The sequence below is a fragment of the Pantherophis guttatus genome, chromosome 7 (assembly GCF_059756535.1).
Source record: "Pantherophis guttatus breed Tessera chromosome 7, ASM5975653v1, whole genome shotgun sequence".
NCBI lineage: Eukaryota > Metazoa > Chordata > Lepidosauria > Squamata > Colubridae > Pantherophis > Pantherophis guttatus.
Window position 1 is genome coordinate 72,643,617 of NC_142069.1, and position 21,864 is coordinate 72,665,480.

The window sequence follows — 21,864 nt, forward strand, 5'->3', positions numbered from 1 at the left end:
GTTGCTAGCGGCTGCTCCAATCAACATTCAAAACGCTAGTTAGGCATAAGACTCAACACTCCTTCCCACCCGGACCGTGCATGCATAATCAGCCAAGTACGCCGGCCAGCGTCGGCTCCGCCCCGAGCGGTGAAGGACCGGTTCAGATGAAGGTGTGTCTGCCACGTCAGATTCTGGGACCAACGGCGAAGGCAAACTGACAGGTGGTGGAAGCTCCGGACCAATGACTTCGCCAGGTGATGGTGGTAAGGCAGCAAGCGGTTCTGCACGGTCTAGGCAGTCGGGGCCCGGAAGCATTGGTTGCAACCCTTGTGCGGTAACCGAGGGACAAGGGGGTGCCTCACGGGCCAACATGGGGTCGTTTGCATCAGCAGCACGTCGCCTTAATTGGTTAATGTGGCGCCTCCACACTCTCCCATCAGTGAGCTGAACCCTATAAGAGTAGGGGCCTGTTAATTGTATTATTCTGCCGGGAATCCACCTTTCCCTGCAATTAACATTGAATGCATAGACCAGATCCCCTACAGCAAATGACCTAGCGGGCAACTGGACGTTAGGCCGTCCTGCCTGGGCGTAGTTGGGGTGAAGGCGGTCCAAAGTGATTCGGAGCCGCCGGCCCATCAAAAGTTCAGCAGGGCTGAGCCTTGACGTAGGAGTAGGGGTAGAGTGTTGCGCCAGGAGATACTGAAAGACCCTATGGTGCCAATCGGACCCCCTTAGGCGGTATAAGGCTTCCTTTGCTGACCGCACGGCCCTCTCCGCCAATCCGTTCGCAGCCGGATGTGAAGGGGCAGTACGTGCGTGCCGAATGCCCAGCCTGGCGAGAAACAATTGGAAGGGGGCTGATGTAAATTGAGGGCCGTTGTCCGTGACAATGGTGTCAGGAAGGCCATGTGTCGCGAATAACCCTTCCAAAACTCTTGTAATAGCCTCAGTAGTGGTAACAGACATGAGGGACAGCTCCACCCACTTAGAGTAGGCATCTACCACAATAAGGAAGGAACGACCCAGGAATGGGCCAGCTAAATCAAGGTGTAACCTCGACCAAGGGGCCTTGGGCGAATCCCACTCTTGCACTGGGGCGGCGGGTGGGGCGGACCTAGACTGTTGGCAAATGGAACACCTTGCAACCCAGGTCTCAATATCTTTGTCGAGCCCAGGCCACCAGACATAACCTCTGCCCAAAGTTTTCATCCTCACCACTCCGGGGTGGGCATCATGAAGACAGGACAGGATATTCTTGTGCAGAATGGTGGGAATTACAACTCTGTGGCCCCAAAGGAGGCAACCTTCTTGCACAGACAGCTCGTGTTGCCTGTGGAAGAAAGGCAAGAATTCTGTCCCTGGGTGGCCATCCGGCCAGCCCCGCCGGACCCAGTCCAGAACCTGAGACAGTACCGGGTCGGACGCGAACGTGTCCGCACCTCGCTAGCTGTCACCAGGGCAGGAAATTCATTGATCACAAGGACAGACCCCACGGGGGCTGGATCCCGGACTGGAAAAGGGAGAGGACAGCGGCTGAGGGCATCCGCGTGCCCAATGCCCTTCCCCGGTTTGTACTGCAACTGGTATGAATAAGCGGCTAAAAATTCTAACCACCGTGACATGCGCTGGGACAACACCAGTGGCGTTTGGCGGTCAGAAGCCAACAAACCCAATAAGGGTTTGTGGTCGGTCACTAGGGAGAAGGAACGACCATATAAATAATCGTGGAATCTTTTGATTCCGGCCATCGCTGCCAGGGCCTCCCTATCAAGTTGACTATAATTTCTTTCCGCTGCAGAGAGCGTGCGGGAGTAATAAGCAATCGGGGCTTCAGCCCCATTAGGTAACAGATGACTCAAGACCGCCCCCACCCCATAGGGGGAAGCATCACAGGTTAATGAGACTGGTAGGGAAACATCATATTGAACTAGGACGGCATCAGAAGTGAGCACGTCCTTGACTGCCTGAAAGGAGGCCGCCGCCTCCTTTGACCAGAACCATGGAGTTTTCTTATAAAGGAGTCTATGCAGGGGCTCTGCCAAGGAGGCCTTATGGGGCAAAAATACCGCATAAAAATTGAGGAGCCCCAGGAATGCTTGCAATTCAGCCCTCGAGGTTGGTGTTGGGGCATTCTTAATTGCTTCAACCTTGGAAGGCGCTGGCCTGATACCGGCCGCGTCGATAAGGAAGCCTAAAAATTCGACCTGGGGCACTCCTATGTGACATTTTTCTGCTTTTAGTTTCAGCCCTGCCTCCTTAAAACGGGATAGTACAGCCCTTACTTTGACAACGAGGTCCGCCTGATCCGCAGCCGCGATCAGGACGTCGTCGAAGTAAGGGACCACCCCCTGCAACCCATGGAGCAAGCGCTCCATGAGGCTTTGAAAAATTCCCGGGGCCACACAGACCCCGAATTGGAGGCGTGTACATTTGAACGCCCCACGGTGTGTAACTATTGTCTGGGCCAGGGCTGTGTCCTCATCGACGGGAAGCTGCTGATAGGCTTGAGCCAGGTCCAGCTTCGCGAAGATTTTGCCCTGGCCCAACGAGTGCAGCAAATGCTGCACTACAGGGACGGGGTAATGATTAGCCTGGAGGGCCCTATTCAGGGTCGCCTTATAATCGGCACAGATCCTAATGGATCCGTCCGGCTTTAGGGGAATGACTATGGGTGTCTCCCATTTGGAATACTCCACAGGCTGCAGAACCCCTTGAGCAATTAATTTATCCAGCTCTAGATCTACCCGGGCTCTCAGTGCGAGAGGCACTCTGCGAGGCTTAAGCCGGATCGGAGCCACCTGAGGATCGAGTGAGAATGAGATTGGCACCCCTGTGTATTTACCCAATTGGCCATTAAACACCTCAGCAAACTCTCGGGTCAGCTCAGCGGAGACATCCACCCCGATAGCATGGATACCAGACACCCCCAATTGAAGCGCAGCTAACCAGTCAAGGCCCAGCAGGGTCGGCAGACTGTCCCGAATGACGATCAGCGGAAGATGACCTGCAAAGGAACCATAAACAACAGAAAAAGAACCAGTGCCCAGGGTAGGAATAGCCCGACCCTGATAATCTTTGAGTTTGACTTGGCACGGTTGAAGGCGTCGTTTAGCGAAAGTCGGGATCAGCTTCTTGAGGGTGGACCATGCAATCAGCGATCAGGAAGAGCCAGTGTCCACCTCCATCCGGCAAGGCGCTGATTCCAGAAGGACCTCGATGTGAATCTTGGATTCAGAGCGCGGTGCAGACGCTTGACTCACTCCCACAGCGTCAACCTCGGTATCTGGGAATGGCTGAACAGCATTCTCCCGATGGACAGCTCGCTTCGTTCTCCGCTGTTTGGGGGTGGGCTCCCCCGAGTTATCTGGACTAGGGAAAACGGCTTGACAGACTCTGGACAAATGGCCCTTCTTGCCACAACGCCGGCAGACTGCTGTCTTGAACCTGCAGTCCGTGCGTCGATGCTGACCGCCACAGCCCAAACAGTTGCCCTGGGATGGTTTAGAAGGGGTGAAATCCTTGCTTTTCCGCGCTGTCTTGAGGCGGCTCACTTCCCCTTCCACTTCTTTGTCTCCTTCCTCATCAGAATCCTCATGGTGTACTGAATGGGGATTTGCAGGTGGGGAAACCCCTGATGGCTGCGCTCGCTGTATCTCCACTGAGGAGTGAGCAGACATTTCTGCAGCCCGGGCCTCATCGAGGGCAATTGGAAGTGTCAAATCCCATCTTCGTTGCCAAAATGTTGTGTATTCAGATTAAACACACCAGAAGCGGGCGCCCATTAACAGCTGTTTATTATAGTAACGAGAGTACCAACAGTAACTGACAACCAAAACAGCACAACGAACGAACAATTCTCCTCAGTGCGAGGCTTATATAGCAAGCTGTCAAATTGTGTAGCCAATCCAACAGCTGGTGGCTCCCGCTACTTTTGTTGCTAGCGGCTGCTCCAATCAACATTCAAAACGCTAGTTAGGCATAAGACTCAACAATGCCTTAAGATCAAGATATTGAATTAAATGGCTCTTACTCGGGGGTGCGTTTCTCTGCCTGGTTGCTGGGTGAGTGTGGCCATGGTGGGCAGAGCCTAGTCGACCTCCTGCACCATGGCGGGGGGGGAGTGTATTTGCCCTCCCCAGGTTCCGAACGCTTTCCTCAAGCCTCCGGGAGTGCGAAAACAGTCTCCCCAGGCTCCAGAGGCCTTCTGGAGGCTGGAAACGGGCCCGGTTCTGGCCTTCCTGAACTTCTTGAACTAGGCCCATTTTTCATCTTCCCCGAGCCTCAGCATGTGCCCTGCACTTACCTGCATACAAAATGGGCCGCATGGGGACTCCTGGGAGGGGTGGAGTGGTCGAGCCAGCCAGGAGTGGGATTTGGGGGTTCTCTGAACTGCACAGAATCTTAGCTAGAGGTTCTCCCAAACCCCTGCAAATCCCCAGCAGCCCACCCCTGCTCTTACTTAATTATAATGAATACTTTGCGATCTAAAAGTTGGTGTGTATCAGTAATCCCCTGGGCACATGAAGAACAACTTGTAGTTTACCAGCTAAAATCCAGTTACCTCCATGTTCAATTTAGGGTTTCCTGTCAGTGCAATAATAATAAGAAAAAACAAATCTTTAATCAAGGAGATACCTACTCTAAATTTTAGGATCTCCATCTTATTTTTATAGCAGCAGTAGTAGTAGCAGAGCAAATTATCTTGTACTTAAGTAATATTACCACTACTTGTGACTTTAAAACTGTGGTACAGCTCCTCAAAAAATTATTCCTATGACTATATAACATTCATTTGATGAAAATAAAATGATATCATTTTCAAAATGAACTTTCAACTTATTTGAATATACAATACGGCTTTTTGAAATAGCTATTAAAGGCTATGAAAGCTTTGATGGGACATTTCAAACTGGGTTTTGAGGCCTCCTTTAGCAGTTCTAATGGCTGAAAGAGACTTTTGCTAACACACTGTTTCTGGAATTGCTGGACGAGGCAATTTGCATATCTGGACTTTTTCATTCTGCAGTCTAGTATCTTTCACTGAGGTGAAGCCAAGCCAATAATGGGGGAAATAAGATTTTTTTTCACTAAGAATTTCAGATGCATTTTTCCTGTTGGAATCTGTTCCTATAGTTAGGAAGCACGAATCTGACTGGTTGTGGAGAAGATATACTTGTTTTTGTCATCCACCTATCATGGTCCTTTGAGAACTTCTGGAATACAGGAGAAATGCCTGGAGATTGAAGAGCTAACAATATTTGAAAAGGGAGAAAAGCGGACCCAGAAAACTATGGACCAATCAATTTGACATCAACACCTAGGAAAGTCCAAGACCAGTGATTCTCAACCTTGCCAACTTTAAGATGTGTGGACTTCTACTCTCAGAATTCATAGCTAGCTGAAGAATTCTGGGAGTTGAAGTCCACACATCTTAACATTGCCATGGTTGGGAAATACTGTCCTAGAAAAAGTTCATGTTATAGCCCTGCTGGACATATTCTCTGATGAGGAGGATGGAGAGGAAGTAGAATCAGGTATATCCATGGACAATAAACTTAACAGTGGTGGTGAAGCCAATGACTCCATTCTGGTTGAAGCAGCCCCAGGCCTCCTTAACTGCACCCACTGACAGTTCAACCACCCAGTTGTAGGCAGAGTATGTGATAAAGATTCCACAACAGAGAGCAGGACTCTGCAGATCTGAGAGATCTGCCAAGAAGACAGCATAAGGGTCCATGCTGAGAAGTAAACTGCTCTAATTGTGTATTGAAGAGGCTCAGTATGGTTGGTTTATTAGCTTCCCTCCTGGAAGCAGAACTATTCAAGCCTCACTTCTATCATATTCACTTTGCTATGCCATGCTTAGAACCCTGGATTCCATTTCAGTAGGCCTCTTGTCTTGTCCCTTTGATCTGTCACTTATTTATCTTTAATTGGAGAAGTGGCTCCAACAGATCCCAGGAATGACATCAGAGCTTTCTATCCAGAAGAGTGTAGTGTTAGGAACAGCTGAGATACTGTGCAGAACTCTCAAATCTCCAGGCCTCTGCTAGAGGGCCCAACATTGTGAAAGACATATACCTTACCATAGGGGTAAGAAATGATTTTTAAAATATTTCAAATAAATAAATAAATGTTATCAGAATAATAAGTGAATAATGTGATTCCATGTGAACCTTCATAATTAAGCGAATCCATTACTCTTTCCTTCCTTTCATTCCTCCCTCCAGGAAGGCTTCCAATCACACTAAGTTGTGTTTCTATAATGGCTTAAATAAGCCACTTCATTAGGTTCACAAAAGGCACTTTTTCAAAATCAAAGCAATCACACATAGACCTAGAAGCAGAAAGAACATAACTGTATTTGAGAAAAATTTTCTCCAGGTTGTCAGTCCAATTAAACTCCTTATTTAATCATCATAGCTGAATCAATGAAATATTTGTAATCTGTATGCTACTGTATAAAGGGATTTCTACTGATTTCTGACCATCCCTCATGAAAATATAACAGATGTCTTAAGAAAATAAACAACTTGAAAATCTGTTGTTGTTTTTTTAATTTTGCAGACTGCAGAAACAATGATGTGGGGAAAAATATTCCAGATTGTTTTGGTAAGTTGAGGTCTCTGCAATCTAAAACAGTAGCATATTTAGTAGTCTACTAAATATTTCATCAACAAGGACATTTTAGGATTCTTTAAGAGTTGACAGTTTTGATCAATTTTGATCAATTGTAGTTGATACTACAATTTTATTTATATTTACTCCAGATAAATTTGTATAAGATTGTAGACTAACATTTATTGAAATCAATTTTCCTACACAAATAACATTAATATTCCAAATAAAGTTTAAACTCCTCAATTATCTTGTCTTGTATGGACACACAATAATTATTGGCTACCGAAAATACAAACATATGGCAGTACCATTACAATTTTTTCTTTGTTGTAAATTTCAGTGAGCAAAATGGCTTATAATGTGGACAGAACCAGAAAAACCATTTCAGTGAATATTTCAGATGTCCAAAACACAGACTGTTATGTCCGTTTATGTCATCAAAGATTTGTATGTGAAGATGCGGGGCCTGTCACTTTGGTAAGTACTTGAAAGAAGTAGAAAATGTTTTATGAAATTAATTCAGCTAGCAAAACAGTACTGAAGGTGTTTAAAGGGTAACATAATTCCATGAGAATTCCAAGGATAATAGAAATATGTTTTTAAAAATTATTATTTTCTCCCTTTTCCTAACATCTACACCTTTCTTTCTTCCACCCTTTTCTCTTGCTGTTTTCTTCCCCCATTCCCTCTAGTATTTGAAGACATCTAATTGTGAGAAGTTAAATGAACAGAAATTCTAAGAATTTCTAAATGCAAATGATAAGATTTGGACTCGTTGCACTATAAAGGAAGAGAACACCAGTTTATGAAAAAAATATATGGGATAGGATATAATAGGAGCTGTTAGGAGTTGAGTGGGATGCAAATTTGATAAATAAATTAGGTATGGGGAAAAAAGAAAACAAGGCTACATAGGCATAATTCTTAATGTGATCTGGATCTTGTCGCTATGTTGGAAATCGTCTTTGCTAAGTATTATGAATAAAAAAAATATAAGAAGCTGTATTGAGTTCTTTGTGACCAATGGTTAATGACTAAAGTTTATCGTAGAAATAGGATGTTTTACTTGAGAAAAAGTAAACGAGGTGTATACAGTTATTCACGATACTGGCATATAGAGGAAAATGTGTCTGCCTTTTGGAATATCAGAATAGAATCATGAATAAAACTTAACACAGGGCGAAACAGGACAAATGAAAGAAAATATTTCTTCACTTAACCCATAGTAAACTATACAACTTTGTAGCTATTAATATATACTGATGACTGCCAAGTTGGCCAGCTTTAAAGAGGCTTAGATTAGTTCATAATAGTTAAGCCCATTTGTAGTTATTAATTATGAGAGCTATGGATTATGGTCAATATTAGAGAATTAAAAATTCTGGCTTTCATTCTTCCTTTCAACTGTCAAGACAAGATAGATACTAAGAAATGTTGCTTGGTGCTGGAAATATAAATAGGATGGGAGATTGGACTGGAATGAGAGATGACAATGGGCGCCTGATCTTCTCAGGGTGTTAACATTACCTACTTAATTTCTAATAAGAAAGGAAGAGAATTTAGAATATTAGGCCTCTTGACCAGTGAAAATGTTAGCAAATAACCAATGCCACATACACAGAAGGAAAACAACCACAATACACCTAACTGATCTTTTCCCTTACAATGGAAATTCTTCCCAAAGCCAGTAACAGACTCTTTTTCCATTACTCTCTCTCTTATTTCCTTCTTTCCTACTGACTTAATCAGCATTCCTACATAAATCTTCTTTCCTCCACCAGATATTTGACTGAGACTTTCACCCTTTTGTCCCTATTTGAGAGGAAGCTTAACTTTTTCAGGACTTTGTGAAATAGGGAAATTCCAACAATTTCCCCCAATATTGTTTTTGTGTTCTACTTATAGATTTCCAATAGATATTCCTATAGTCAATAATGGACTATAGATACCCCCCTGGGGTCATTACTAGATTTCTCGGCATATTCTTATGTCAGTAAATATTAGACTGACCCTGTTAATTTTGGATCATATTATTTATCTGCTTTTAATGTTTAAACTAATGCTAAAGAAAGTTAATGCAAAGATACGTAACTACAATTGTTGGAAAGCAAAGATGGATAAAACATTTCATTTGGGAGGGAAGCTAGGGATATAATTGAAATTCAAAAATATAAGGTCTTCTAAAGAATAGGGATGCAGTACTCAGTGGCTAGGATGCTGTGCTTGTCAATTGAAAGGTTGGCAGTTCAGCAGTTCAAATCCCTAGTGCTGCATAATGGGGTGATCTCCCGTTACTTGTCCCAGCTTCTGCCAACCTAGCAGTTCGAAAGCACATAAAAAATGCAAGTAGAAAAATAGGGACCACCTTTGGTGGGAAGGTAACAGCGTTCCATGTGCCTTTGGCATTTAGTCATGCCGGCCACGTGACCATGGAGATGTTTTCGAACAGCGCTGGCTCTTCGGCTTTGAAACAGAGATGAGCACCGCCCCCTTGAGTCAGGAAGGACTAGCACATATGAGTGAGGGGAACCTTTACCTTTAAAGAAGACTAGGACTAGGATTTCTCTCCATCTCTTTTGAGTAGGAAGTTGTCTTTCGCACAACTGCAAAATCATTTTCTTCCTTCTCAAGTAATCACCGCAGTCTAAACATATACATGGAATTACTTTGAATAAGTCAAAAGACAGCTTTAATTTTACCATGGTCCTGGAATAATCCATAAATAACTGCAATGTTTTGGAATATTAAGCTTAAAGTGCTAAAGAAATCACCTTGCACCAGGTGTGTAACAGCAAAATGACTGGATGATATTTATATAGATGCATACATCTTTCTGCAACTCTTCTGTCTGTGCAAAAAAGTTTGACCTGTCACCTCCTGTTTTATAATTTCAGATTCAGGGAAAGGACATGATGAAATCCGCTTCTTTGCAATACGCTCAACTGCTGCCTTGTCTGTGTATTGAGGTAAATGTTTCCACATAGCTTGATGTACGATAGCTCAATATATAGGAATCCTTCAAATACCCTTTCACAACTGTCTACAGGATTGAGTCAATATACAAAAAAATCAGCTGGCACTTTTATTATGCCATTGTGGCCACCATTTTGAGATTTTTGAGCAGAACCTGCAGACAGCTCTGAGATCATGACTTAGGGGAGCGGGCTTATCCTAAAACCTAAAACCTCCCACCTATGACACACAGATAACAAAAATCTCAAAATGGTTTGCATTAGTGTTACATCCAGTTTTTAAAATTTAATCATTACAAAAATAAATAGTAAAACTCATTTTATTTAGATCTTTCCCAGAGAAGAACTGAGAAGTTTATTTTTGCTGTATTCTTTCCTATTATATACATTTATGTTATTTTGATTACTCCATAAGACACCTTAAGAGAAAGGCCACATAGAAAGTGTCGTACAGGCAATACTTAAATTGAAAAGCAATTTAAAACTTATGGTGATTTGAACTAACGGATGCATATTTGGATTACAGGTGTGGCCGGCAATTTTAGATGCACGAAGAATGCAGTTGTGCCCATTCAAGAATGGCAAGTGAAATGTGCTTTTTGCTTTTTCTGAGTGGTGATTATGCAATTTCAGAAGCATAACGGGTGGGAAGAATAATGTCACATGTAGCCGTCCCCCCAATAATCTGTCACTTGAGTCATTTGAGTGGGTAGCAAACACAAATTGTAAACTAAACAAACCAATGCATAAATCTGACTTCTTTTCTTACAGATGTGTTCCTACATTTGCTTGTTTATAAAAAAAGCCCTATAACAACAAACAAAACGTGACCGTATTTCTTACTTTTCTAATAATGGGAATAATTGCAAAAATCTCAGCATATATGTTGCTATTACAAGAAAGGCACATAACATTCACTCATCATTCTGATCTAGTTGTAGGACGACCATAAATTCAGGTCAAATAACAGAATAGGCTATATTAGTATGATACCATATATATATATATGTATATATATATATATATGTATATATATATGTATGTATATATATATATATATGTATATATATATATGTATATATATATATATATATATATGTATATATATGTATATATATATATGTATATATATATGTGTATATATATATATATATATATATATGTATATATATATATATATGTGTGTGTGTGTGTGTGTGTGTGTGTGTATATATGTGTGTATATATCTCTCTCACACACACACACACACACACACATATATGTATATGTATATGTGTGTCTCTGTGTGTGTGTGTGTATGTGTGAGGAATAGCTGCATATAAGCACTGCATAAATCTTAATGACCACAAGAAGGCAGTAGAAAGACATCATTTTGTAACTCTTTGCTCCCATCTGGTAGTCATCAGGATTTTCACAGCCCAGATGTAGGACATCTAGTCTGAAAGAACAAACCATAGCACAGAGAGACTAATCATTTTTTCATGTTTCCCCTTCTGCTCTGCTTAAATTCTCCGGTGCTTATTTAGTAGTGGAATAACCAATAGTTTCATTGTTTTTCAATGAGAGAGGGAGAGAGGGAGAGAGAGAGAGAGAGGGAGGAAGGGAGAGAGAAAAATAGCTCAGTGTAACAACACATTCTGAAGTTTATCCTTTTCTTCTGTACCACTGAACAGAACCAGAGGATATTAACTTGATAAACCATAAATGGTTTATGTCCATCCAATAAGATCTAGCAGGGAACTCTGAGTCCCATATTTTAGGGATTCCCATCACAAGAGTATGGTTTTTCTGTAGCTGACCTGCCCCTCTCCTTTGCAAGAATGCAATATGTGAAGGTAGGCTAGCACTAATCCTGTTGCCATTCTGAAAGCTATCATGACCTGGCCCTTCTGGAAAACATCTGGGGACTGGGCATAAGATGGTTCTCCTCCACGCAGTAGTCAATACATCTAGAAAAACGTTTAAAGATTGGCAAGCTGATATTTTTTTATTTGTTCGATTTTATTTCTGTTCCAATTTTGAACAACTTAGAATATTTTTGGAACTGGGTGGCACATAAATTCCTGAAAATAAATGAATGTCCAAATATGAGTACACACTATTTATATCCCCTTTCTACTGTCATTCAGAGTGGCCATGATAAATTAAAAGCTCATTTGATATATATTTAGCCAGAACAATAGCATTCTAATGATTCACAAACCATATTTTCATATGGACTGATTTTTTTTTAGCTACAAGAACTGTCAGAAACAACTTTAGCATATGATAGGAACATTTTTATCTCTTATGCTGTAATTTGTATAAGCTTATAAAGAGGAGACAAAATTTGAAGTCAGCAACATCAAATGTGATATTTAAGGGTGAACGTGATAATAAATAAGATGGCTTCATGTCTATTTTTTGCAACAGATAATAAAGTTTGCTAAATCAGGCTAGACTTACTCATTTTCTGTACCAAACTGGTACAGAAATAAAAGCTGTCATAGTGTTAGCGTAACAAAGCATGTAACAATAGTAATAGATAATAACTCTGAAAAAATCCCCACCATTTATTAGAATAGAATAAAAACTTTGTCACTTTAAATGTACGCTAATCAGCATACAATTCAGCTCTCAAAAGATAACCATTATGCATATACCCACATATACACCCATATATGACACAGAGAAACATCACAATCTAATTTGAATGTATACATATTTTGTTGTTGTTAGTTGCAAAGTTGTGTCAGACCCATCGCAACATGGACAATGTTCCTCCAGGCCTTCCTGTCCTCTACCATCCTCTGGAGTCCATTTAAGCTCACGCCTATTGCTTCAGTGACTTCATCCAGCCACCTCGTTCTCTGTCGTCCCCTTCTTCTTTTGCCCTCAATTTTTCCCAGCATTAGGCTCTTTTCCAGTGAGTCCTTCCTTCTCATTAGGTGGCCAAAGTATTTGAGTTTCATCTTCAGGATCTGGCCTTCTAAAGAGCAGTCAGGGTTGATCTCTAGGACTGACTGGTTTGATCGCCTTGCAGTCCAAGGGACTCACAGAAGTCTTCTCCAGCACCATAGTTCAAAGGCCTCAATTCTTTGGTGCTCAGCCTTTCTTATGGTCCAACTTTCACAGCCATACTTTACAACTGGGAAAACCATAGCCTTGACTATACCATGTATACATATACATGGCAAAAAAAAAGAAAGAATATAGAGAGTTTATAAGATGGATGGCAAGTCTTATTTTTTAGATACAGGAAATTTGCTTCCAAATTTGCATGTGCAGTCTGAATTAACCATTATGCAAAATAAGCCTGTGTTAAAGGCTCTAAGAGGAGGGGGCACCATAGAGGTTTTTCTTCTGTTAAGTCCTTAAGTCTTTCACTGCCACACTTAACTTTTGTCAGGTTTTCATAATTGTTTTTATCTGCTGCATTTGACTTTAATCTGCATTGCTAAAAAAAGATGTTTTTTTGGCATGATGAGTGACTAAAGCTGAAAAGTTTGTTTTGAAGGGATAATCAGATATCACATTTGTTCTCATTCAATAGAAGGAGAGCTTCCCTTCCATTGAGGGGCACCATTGTTGGGTTGTGCTTGGGACATCAGTTGGCTTTAATCCAGTGGTGAAATCCAATTTTTTTTACACCAGTTCTGTGGGCGTGGCTTGGTGGGTGTGGCAGGGGAAGGATACTGCAAAATCCTCATTCCTTCCCCACTCCTGGGGGGGGGAAAGGATATTGCAAAAATCTCCATTCTCACCCCACTCTGGGGCCAGCCAGAGGTGGTATTTGCCAGTTTTCCGAACTGCTCAAAATTTCCGCTACCGGTTCTCCAGAACCTGTCAGAACCTGCTGGATTTCACCCCTGCTTTAATCCAGTCTTATGAACATGGAAAGAAAAGTAAATAAAAAACAGAAAGAGAGAGAGGGCATTCTATAACTTTATAAATATCATACCTTCTAGCAAAATGAATTAATTCTGCACAACTATTTGATATGGGTTTCAAACTGTTGGTGATTATTAAAAGGGGCTATTTTTCTGGCAAATCTGCTGAAATGATCAATATGACCTGTCAGAGTACCATGCACCTCAAGGATGTTTAACTTTTCTGGCTCTGTGAATACTGTCCAGTTAAGTTGAGATTTCGCATTCAACGGTGTGACTGCTAGCAAATGGAAATGGCAGAATTCCCTTTGAACTCCATAATTCAGAATGAATTTCTTAGTCTTTACTCTAAAATTGAACCATAATAGAGAGACTGGCTTGTTCTCATTAAGATTAAATAGCAAGTCCTACCTCTGCTATTGAACAAGGTCTGACAAGCAAAGTTTCTGGGTTTGTGGATGTTTCTATTCACTGTATGTTCAAGCAAACATGAATTGAAGTCTTGTTTGGATATTACTCCACTAGCAGAAGGGAGTGGAAATTAAGCAGGCAAGGAAACAGATGTGCAGAGGGGCAGGGGTGGGGATGTACCTTAACATCCATCTCCTCTTTTAACCTTCATGAACCTGGGCTAAGTATTTGCATAAGACTGATAATGATAAGCATCAAATCAAATAATGATGAGCAGCATCATTCTAGTGTTATACTGTACTACAAATACTTCCTTATTAATTTTCTGTGGTTGCTTATTGATTTTCTGTGGTTGATCCTCCCACTTGGCATCCTAATACAGTACTTCAGCTCCCATGAACCTTGACCATTGGACAGAAATGCATTCATAGCATGAAGTGTGAGATTTAAAGAGGGGGAAGGAATGTCAATTATATGACTTCAAACTACCACACAGAAGAAAACCCCGATCTATGTTTTTGTAGCACAAGTGATGAGTCCTAGGAGTAACAAGTACAGTTCTTCTTTACAGTTCAATAATTAACTAGGTTCATGCTTCACACACTTAAGATCACGGTTCTCACCCACCTTGGCTGAAAACATCTAAAAGGGTACTGGAGAGCAACAAAGATATAGAAAACTCTTGATTATTTGATGCCCTCCTGAGGGCGTTAGGATTTTTAAAAACTCGGATAAGGTAACCCAATGAAGCTACAACTCTCTCCATCCTATATTAGCCCACACGATAGGCATTTAGTATAGCTGCATTTGGGGGAAATGATTCAGATCAGCATTCTGAATGTTAGAGGAACTCATATTTATACGTCTTTGTTTTCTTCATTTCTTTGTCTTAGATACTAGGTCCCTGTGGGATAATATTGTTTATCAACCTGCCACACAAACACTGACTTGGGAAGCTGCCTGTCCTGTTCATGTTACTGTCAGCCTTTGTCAACTGATGAAGATTAATGATAAATGTGTTGATCTAGAGGGCACTGTCAACATTGCTACAGAGAAAGTAAGCAATAATAAAAAAAAGAGAAAATGTTCACTACACTACACTACATAAAAGGCAGGCTTATTGCCCAGATCTTGTCACACTACTGGCTGTCATGAATGTTTCTTAGATGCATGAAACTTCATTCAATTCAACAGAATCAGATTTACTAGACAATATTTTAAACTTGCCAGGGTCCTATAATGAAGCCTTATAGAGTGCTCAACAGACCATGCAAATAAAATCTGAAGACCACTTATGCCTATCTTTCTGATATCTGACTCACTTATAAGGTCAAAAATCCAACTTTTTCTAAGCCGAAAGGGGAGGAAAAAATGGAAAACCTAACCTGGATTGCTCTAGGTTGTAAATACTATTGTAAATACATTCCCTTTGACATATCTCCCACTTCTCTAAAATTTGAATCACACTGATGTCCTGTTGTAAGCATAGAAGATACTGCTTTATGTTCTTTGACATACATATGGGTGAACACCTGACTCAAGACACACCTATAGCCGATGCTAATCCTCTTTCACAAAACTGGCACTAATGAAAGCATTGCCAAAGATTTTGAATTAGTGTGATCTGCATGTAGAGATAGATTTATAATGTAGAACTTTATCTGCAAACATCAATAATGGAGAAGGTTTTCACAACTGCATATCATCCTCTCTGTACAGTTCACTAACCATGTGTATTATGAGCTTTGGAGTGTGTGAGTCAAGACAGAGGTTATATGGATCTCTGGAACCCATTGATTTTCATTCAGTTGATTTTTAAAAATGAAAACTACATGGTAATTGAAGAATTATCACACTGTATTAAGAGCACAAAGTAACCCAAAACATTTTTCTCCTCCTTCACTTTTAAAAAAAATGTACCAGATGTTCACAAGAATTCCGAGCTCTCCACAAATACTCCTATTTCATATAGAATAGAATAGAATAGAATAGAATAGAATAGAATAGAATAGAATAGAATAGAATAGAATTCTTTATTGGCCAAGTGTGATTGGACACAAGGAATTTTTCTTTGGTGCGTATGCTCTCAGTGTACATAAAAGAAAAGATACACTCATCAAGAATCATAATGTACAACACTTAATGATAGCCATAGGGTACAAATAAGCAATCAAATCATATTAGGAAACAATCAATATAAACCGTAAGGATACAAGCAACAAAGTTACAGTCATACAGTCATAAGTGGGAGGAGATGGGTGATAGGAACAATGAGAAGATTAATAGTAATGCAGACTTAGTAAATAGTTTGACAGTGTTGAGGGAATTATTTGTTTAGCCGAGTGATGGCGTTCAGGAAAAAACTGTTCTTGTGTCTAGTTGTTCTGGTGTGCATATTTTTTTTTTGACTCGTGCAGTATACACGTCCTCAATGGAAGGCAGGTTGGTAGTAATTGTTTTTTCAATGTTTCATAAAGACCTGCATGACTATATGACAACATGTATTTCTTGACTTTGAAGAGGAAGTTCATTTTGGCTTGCCTCATCATGTTGCAAAAATAAAAAGGCTATTTTTTGCAGCAATTCTGGGCTCTCCAACTCATGCGCTTCCTCTTTATATATAACTTTCTGAAATGCCAGAAATAGGATATTATAGAAGGGCTTTCAAGGAAGTGATGAGACAGAGAAGTCCATTCTATTCATGAATACACATCATTTTAAAAAGGGAATAACCCCCCCTCCCCACTACGTGGATAAAATACTTCTCCCTTACACCCAGGAACTTTTAAAATATCTTAGAAGGAAATCAAGGATAGTAGAGTTCCATTTTTGACTAGTATTTATTTCATTATGGGCTCCATTGGGAAACTCATTGTAAAGTTTGTACCCAATGGCATCATTACTGCAATAATTAGGCATTCCTAGTCAATGAAAGATCATCTTTTTCATACCCCTTTGGTGCATAAATGATATAATAAATGTCAGTTACTTCAAATTTCAACCACTTATAAAAAAAGTTCTCAATGGGCAAAGAGACTAATTAATAGTGATATTGTCTACTTTGGGGGTGCTTACTCATTTGAGTTTTTATTTTATTTATTAAACAGATTTATATGACCAGCAAAATCACACATAGTGATTCTAGGTGGTGTACAACAATAAAACGTGACTTTAATTTAATGTAATCCCACCCGCAGTCCCTTCTTCCTCACAGCAGCAACAAACACAATCAAACAAGCCACTTGAACAGCTCCATATCAACCCAGAGTCCCCAAGACTATTTGCAGAACCATGTCTTTGGAGTCTTACTGAAAAGTAACAAGGTGGGGGCAAATCTTATTGCTGGGAGAGGAGCCACTACAGAGAAGGCCTTTTCTCTTAGCTCCACCAGATTTATAGATGAGACGTTCAACAGGCTCTGCCTTCCCACTCGGGTGATGGTAGAGCTAACTGGAGAGAAATGGTTCTTCAAATAATCTGGCCACAAGCCATATAGAGCTTTAAAAAGCTTTAAAGTTTTGGTTTGAACCAACTAAAGTTTCTGGATACTCTTTAAGGGCATCCCCATGTAGAGCATATTACAACAGTTCGAATAGAAATTGACTATGGCACGGGTGACTGTTACTCAAACAGGATATGAAATGGTTTTCTGTTAAGGATGCCATAGTTAAAATCCTCTGTCTGCAAAGCATTGTCAGAAATTGAATCATGATCACAAGCTTATTGTCAGCAAGGTATGGGGGTATTATATAGATTTTTCAAAACCGATTAAGAACCAAAAGCAAAATTCATTTAATAGTGAATTCAACAAGGTCGAGAACTTCCTTTTTCTAGAGGCAAGTCTAAAGGGCTAACCACCCCTTTTCTAGATGAAACTGACTCTAATATACAGCATCTCTTTGCTCATTGTTTACTCTTTTGAGATACTCCTATCCCATTCTTAGCCCCAGAGATTTCTTTTACAAGTCCTGCTCTTAGCAGAGATCAGATTGGACAGCCTTCATTACATATCTAACATTCTTGTCCAAGTACAGAATAGTTTCAATGCACAGGGAGGAATTAGTTGTGGAGACAAATACAGGGTCAGTAGAGATTGATTTCCCCCTTTACTCCAATTGCGCTCATTGTACATGAGATATCATTAAAATTTCATAGAATGTTCTTGTTTGGATGCTTGCATTTTCAGGATTGGCTAACAATCTAATAATCTTTTCTCAATCAGGTGAAATATTCCCGAGTTGATACACATCCAAGCCTTTGCATCAAGGTAAATCAAGATCCAATCGCCATGTCTAAGTGAGAGGTTATGACCCTTTTTCTGGTTTATGGCCTCAATACAGATTTGATTAGATTTGACAGTAATGACCTTTTCTAGTGTGCAAGTCTCTTGTTTCTTTTGGTGGAGCTTGAAACTGATAGTTTTTGTAGATATGGTGGGAAACTTTATCCCACCAGGAGTTCAGTTGAGAGTCTCTTTTCGGAACCTGGCATTTGATTTGTGTGTCCATATGGTGTTGGGTAATTTCTCACTGAAATCGGGTGATATGTCTTTTTGAAGCAAATGTCAGAGGAATAATTTGTCTTAGCCGGGTAGTAGTAGTATAATAGTAGGGTAGAAAAGAATTTTACAGTTCCTTCCCATCCTTTGCCAGCCCATTTCATGCCAGCTAATGCCAATTGAACTGTACAAAAGCATATGACAAGTGTAAAGTGTACCATGTATATGTTGGCCTTAATTATAATCACCTTTCAGAGATAATTTGGAAGAAAGAAGCAGGACTAATAATGTAAACGCTTTTGTTGACCCAGATAGCTAATTGTACATAAAAAATTATGGTACAAAGAGGTATCCAACAATATGGTCTGGATCTCCTATTGTTGCAAACGGTGATTGGTTTAACACAGTTTATTGAATAAATCACAATTGGTTTACACAATGCACAAATCCATAAACCATGGTTTTTAAAGGGCAATGGCTAATTTATATCAAATTCATACTACTCAAATAATTTTGAATAGTTTTGGCATAGCATGATTGATAAATCCAGCTCATGTGTGTCAAAAAGCTATAGATAAATGAATTGACATGCAGTAGATCATAAATTAGAATATGATGCAAATTATAAATTATTGTTACAAATCCATTATTCCCACTATCCTTCATTAAAATATCAAGGAAGAGTTTCATAGTTTAATTCTATGTAACATTTGTTTAAAAGTTTATCTGATTGGTTTTAGTGGGCTTACTCTTTAGGATGCAGCTATAATTGCTCTATTATTTGTTTGAGCTTATTAACCCTAAAAGCAACATTGTCATTCTGCCTGATAGAAGAATTTCTACAGAGCTAGAGATTCAATCCATTCGATACGTTACTTCAGTTTATTGCAATAGAAAATTCAGGCTGGATAACACAAATTAAATGTTAATTTCTTTTAAACCCTTTTTAGTTTGCAACTGAGCACAACATCTGGGTTAAATGTCCATTCAGTCATGGACAATTTCAAGGTAAAATATTAATTGTAATGTAATTCTTTTCTTACATTCACAATGGATTAAATGATTAACAATAATCAAAGCATATAGAAATAGTTTGGTCAATACATACCATAACATGTAATTGATTTCATTATTATTATCATTTAAATGCAAAGAGTTTTAAGTAGTTTGATAATGTATCTTTTGATTTGTTATATTTTTGTGATAGAATGTTGTCTGGATTCCCAGGAGGGTGGGAGTGCATTTCAGAGGAACAAGAGACAACACAGTTTAGTGTGGGAGAAAGAGAGTGAAGACAGCTCCTCCTAATAGTTCCCACAGTATATGTTTTATGTATTGCATTTGTTTATTGAATAGCCCGAAGGCCTTTTCAAACAAAACAGAAAAGAAAAAGGGAAAAAGGCAAAACAGTTACAGAAATAACAATCTAAAAATATATGATGTATGACATTAAAATTTTACAATATCAGATTTCAATAGCTAAGTTGCCAAGACTAGATAACCCAAATAAGATAGCTCCTCTCTAACTCAACTCATCTTTCTTTCAATCAATGAAATTCTTTTCGATATAACTGGCTCGTATTGCTGTCATCTTTTTAAGATAGCGAGTGATAGCCCTTACCATGGGAGGAGAGTCAGCCTTCAACAGAAATGCTAATTTATGCCTTATATTCCAGTGAGGAAATTTATTTATAATTGGGGACAGATATTGTTTTCTTACTTCCTCATACAGCCTACATTCGAATATTATATGCGCCGTGTCCTCCACGACGTTTACCCCACATATACATGTTCTTTTGTCATACGGGATTTTCCGGTAACGGCCGAATTTAACGTTCGTATCTAAAAGTTCGAATCTAAACTTAACAAATAACTGTCTCCCCACTGATGGCATTTCTAAATGTAAATACTTTTCCAGGGTGAAAGTTGTTTTAACTGCTGTCAGCAGTTTAAGGGAGTGATTAGTTGAAAGAGTTGCCATGTCCATTTGCCCATGTATATCTTTAATCCGTTGTTTAACTTGCTTCAGTGTGTCATACAGCGGGAACCTATGCCATATCGGTTCAATATTTCTGACAGCAGGGTTAGCCAGGAATACCTTTGAGGATTTAAAATCTGCTGTTCCTCTAGGCAGATTTTGGGGAGTCTGCTGGCTTCCATCTGAGTCATTTTTAGCCAGTAGGCTACCGCCCTAGTGATTGTATAGGTGTACAGTGAGAAATGTCCCAATTCAGCTCTGACGGCTGCAGTTGAAGTGGAATTGTTTACCCCGAGCATCCTCCTTAACAAATTATTTTGAGTTCTCTCCAATATGGGGGCCTCTGTATATGTTTTATGGTACAAATGTCTTTCTTGGCTTGGAACATGACAATTTTTCATCATATGTAGTGTGTATAGTGTTTATTTCTTTAGAATAAATCAAACATTTACTAAGCTATAGGGATGCTCTTTAAAGCACAACATTTGACTTGTATGTTATCATCTATTAATTATACTAGCTGCTGGTTTTCATCATGTTCCAATAAAATTTCCATACAGAATTTCCATCAGCAAAACTGCAGTGAAATATTAAGTGTATTTCAATCAATCTAGTAAAGTCCTAATTTCAATGAAAAGAAGTGTTTATGAATCCCTTGATCCTCTCTGTCTTTTTTTAGATAGGATGTCCTTATAAGGAAATCAGACAGGGCTCATCCATTGCCCACATAAGAAAGCAGAACAAGCAGTTAATTTAATTGATAGGTTTTCAATAGATTGTTTCTCATATAAGGAATACTGTAATACAAATGGCTTTTTATGATTAAAATTATATACACAGATCCATTGAAAGATAGGAATCACTTAATAGATACTTAAACCCCTACCTACTTATCTGCTAATTCTATATATTAAATAGTTGAAGGAGATATCCAGAACTGCAGGAGAGTTTCATCTGCAATTTAGGCAGATTTAGATTAATATTTTCCAGGAACTCCTTATTCCTTTCACATGTTCAGTATATTCAAATATGAGTATAAATTACTTATTAAGAATTGTGAGTTAACTTAATCTGGGGTGGCATTTTAAAGTGCACGAAAGCATGATATCCCTGCTACAATCTTTGTATCCAGCCAGGGCTAGTATTTTTTGGAAACATTGTTAAAAACTGGAGATTTCCCCTTTTTATTATGATTGTTTGTTTAGTATGCTCCAGAAAGAATGAACTTTGATATATATTTTTTTTCTAATAGCTTTCTTAGGATCACATGGCCATTTAACAGAAGTTAGGCATTTTACAGAATAGCAAAGTTGGAAGGCACCTTGAAGGTCTTCTAGTCTAACCCCCTACTGAAGCAGGAGCCCTATACCATTTCAAACAAATAGCTGTCCAATCTCTTCTTAAAAGTCTCTAGTGATGGAGCACCCATAACTTCTGAATGAAAGCTGTTCTCACTGGTTAATAGTTCTCACTGTTAGGAAGTTTCTCCTTAGTTCTAGGTTGCTTCTCTCCTTGATAAGTTTCCATCTG

General features: G+C 39.7%; 1 protein-coding gene across 4 annotated transcripts in view; it reads left to right on the forward strand.

The window, feature by feature from the left end:
* IL17REL (interleukin 17 receptor E like) overlaps positions 1 to 21,864 on the forward strand; it is a 66,894-nt gene that overhangs the window by 30,883 nt on the left and 14,147 nt on the right. For all 4 annotated transcript variants that reach the window (XM_087874228.1, XM_060687152.2, XM_087874230.1 and 1 more), the window contains exons 6-12: positions 6,553 to 6,597; positions 6,947 to 7,083; positions 9,501 to 9,572; positions 10,105 to 10,159; positions 14,752 to 14,915; positions 18,081 to 18,125; positions 19,307 to 19,364. In XM_087874228.1, the coding sequence (XP_087730354.1) occupies positions 6,553 to 6,597; positions 6,947 to 7,083; positions 9,501 to 9,572; positions 10,105 to 10,159; positions 14,752 to 14,915; positions 18,081 to 18,125; positions 19,307 to 19,364 (576 nt within the window). The remainder of the gene's footprint in view (positions 1 to 6,552; positions 6,598 to 6,946; positions 7,084 to 9,500; positions 9,573 to 10,104; positions 10,160 to 14,751; positions 14,916 to 18,080; positions 18,126 to 19,306; positions 19,365 to 21,864) is intronic.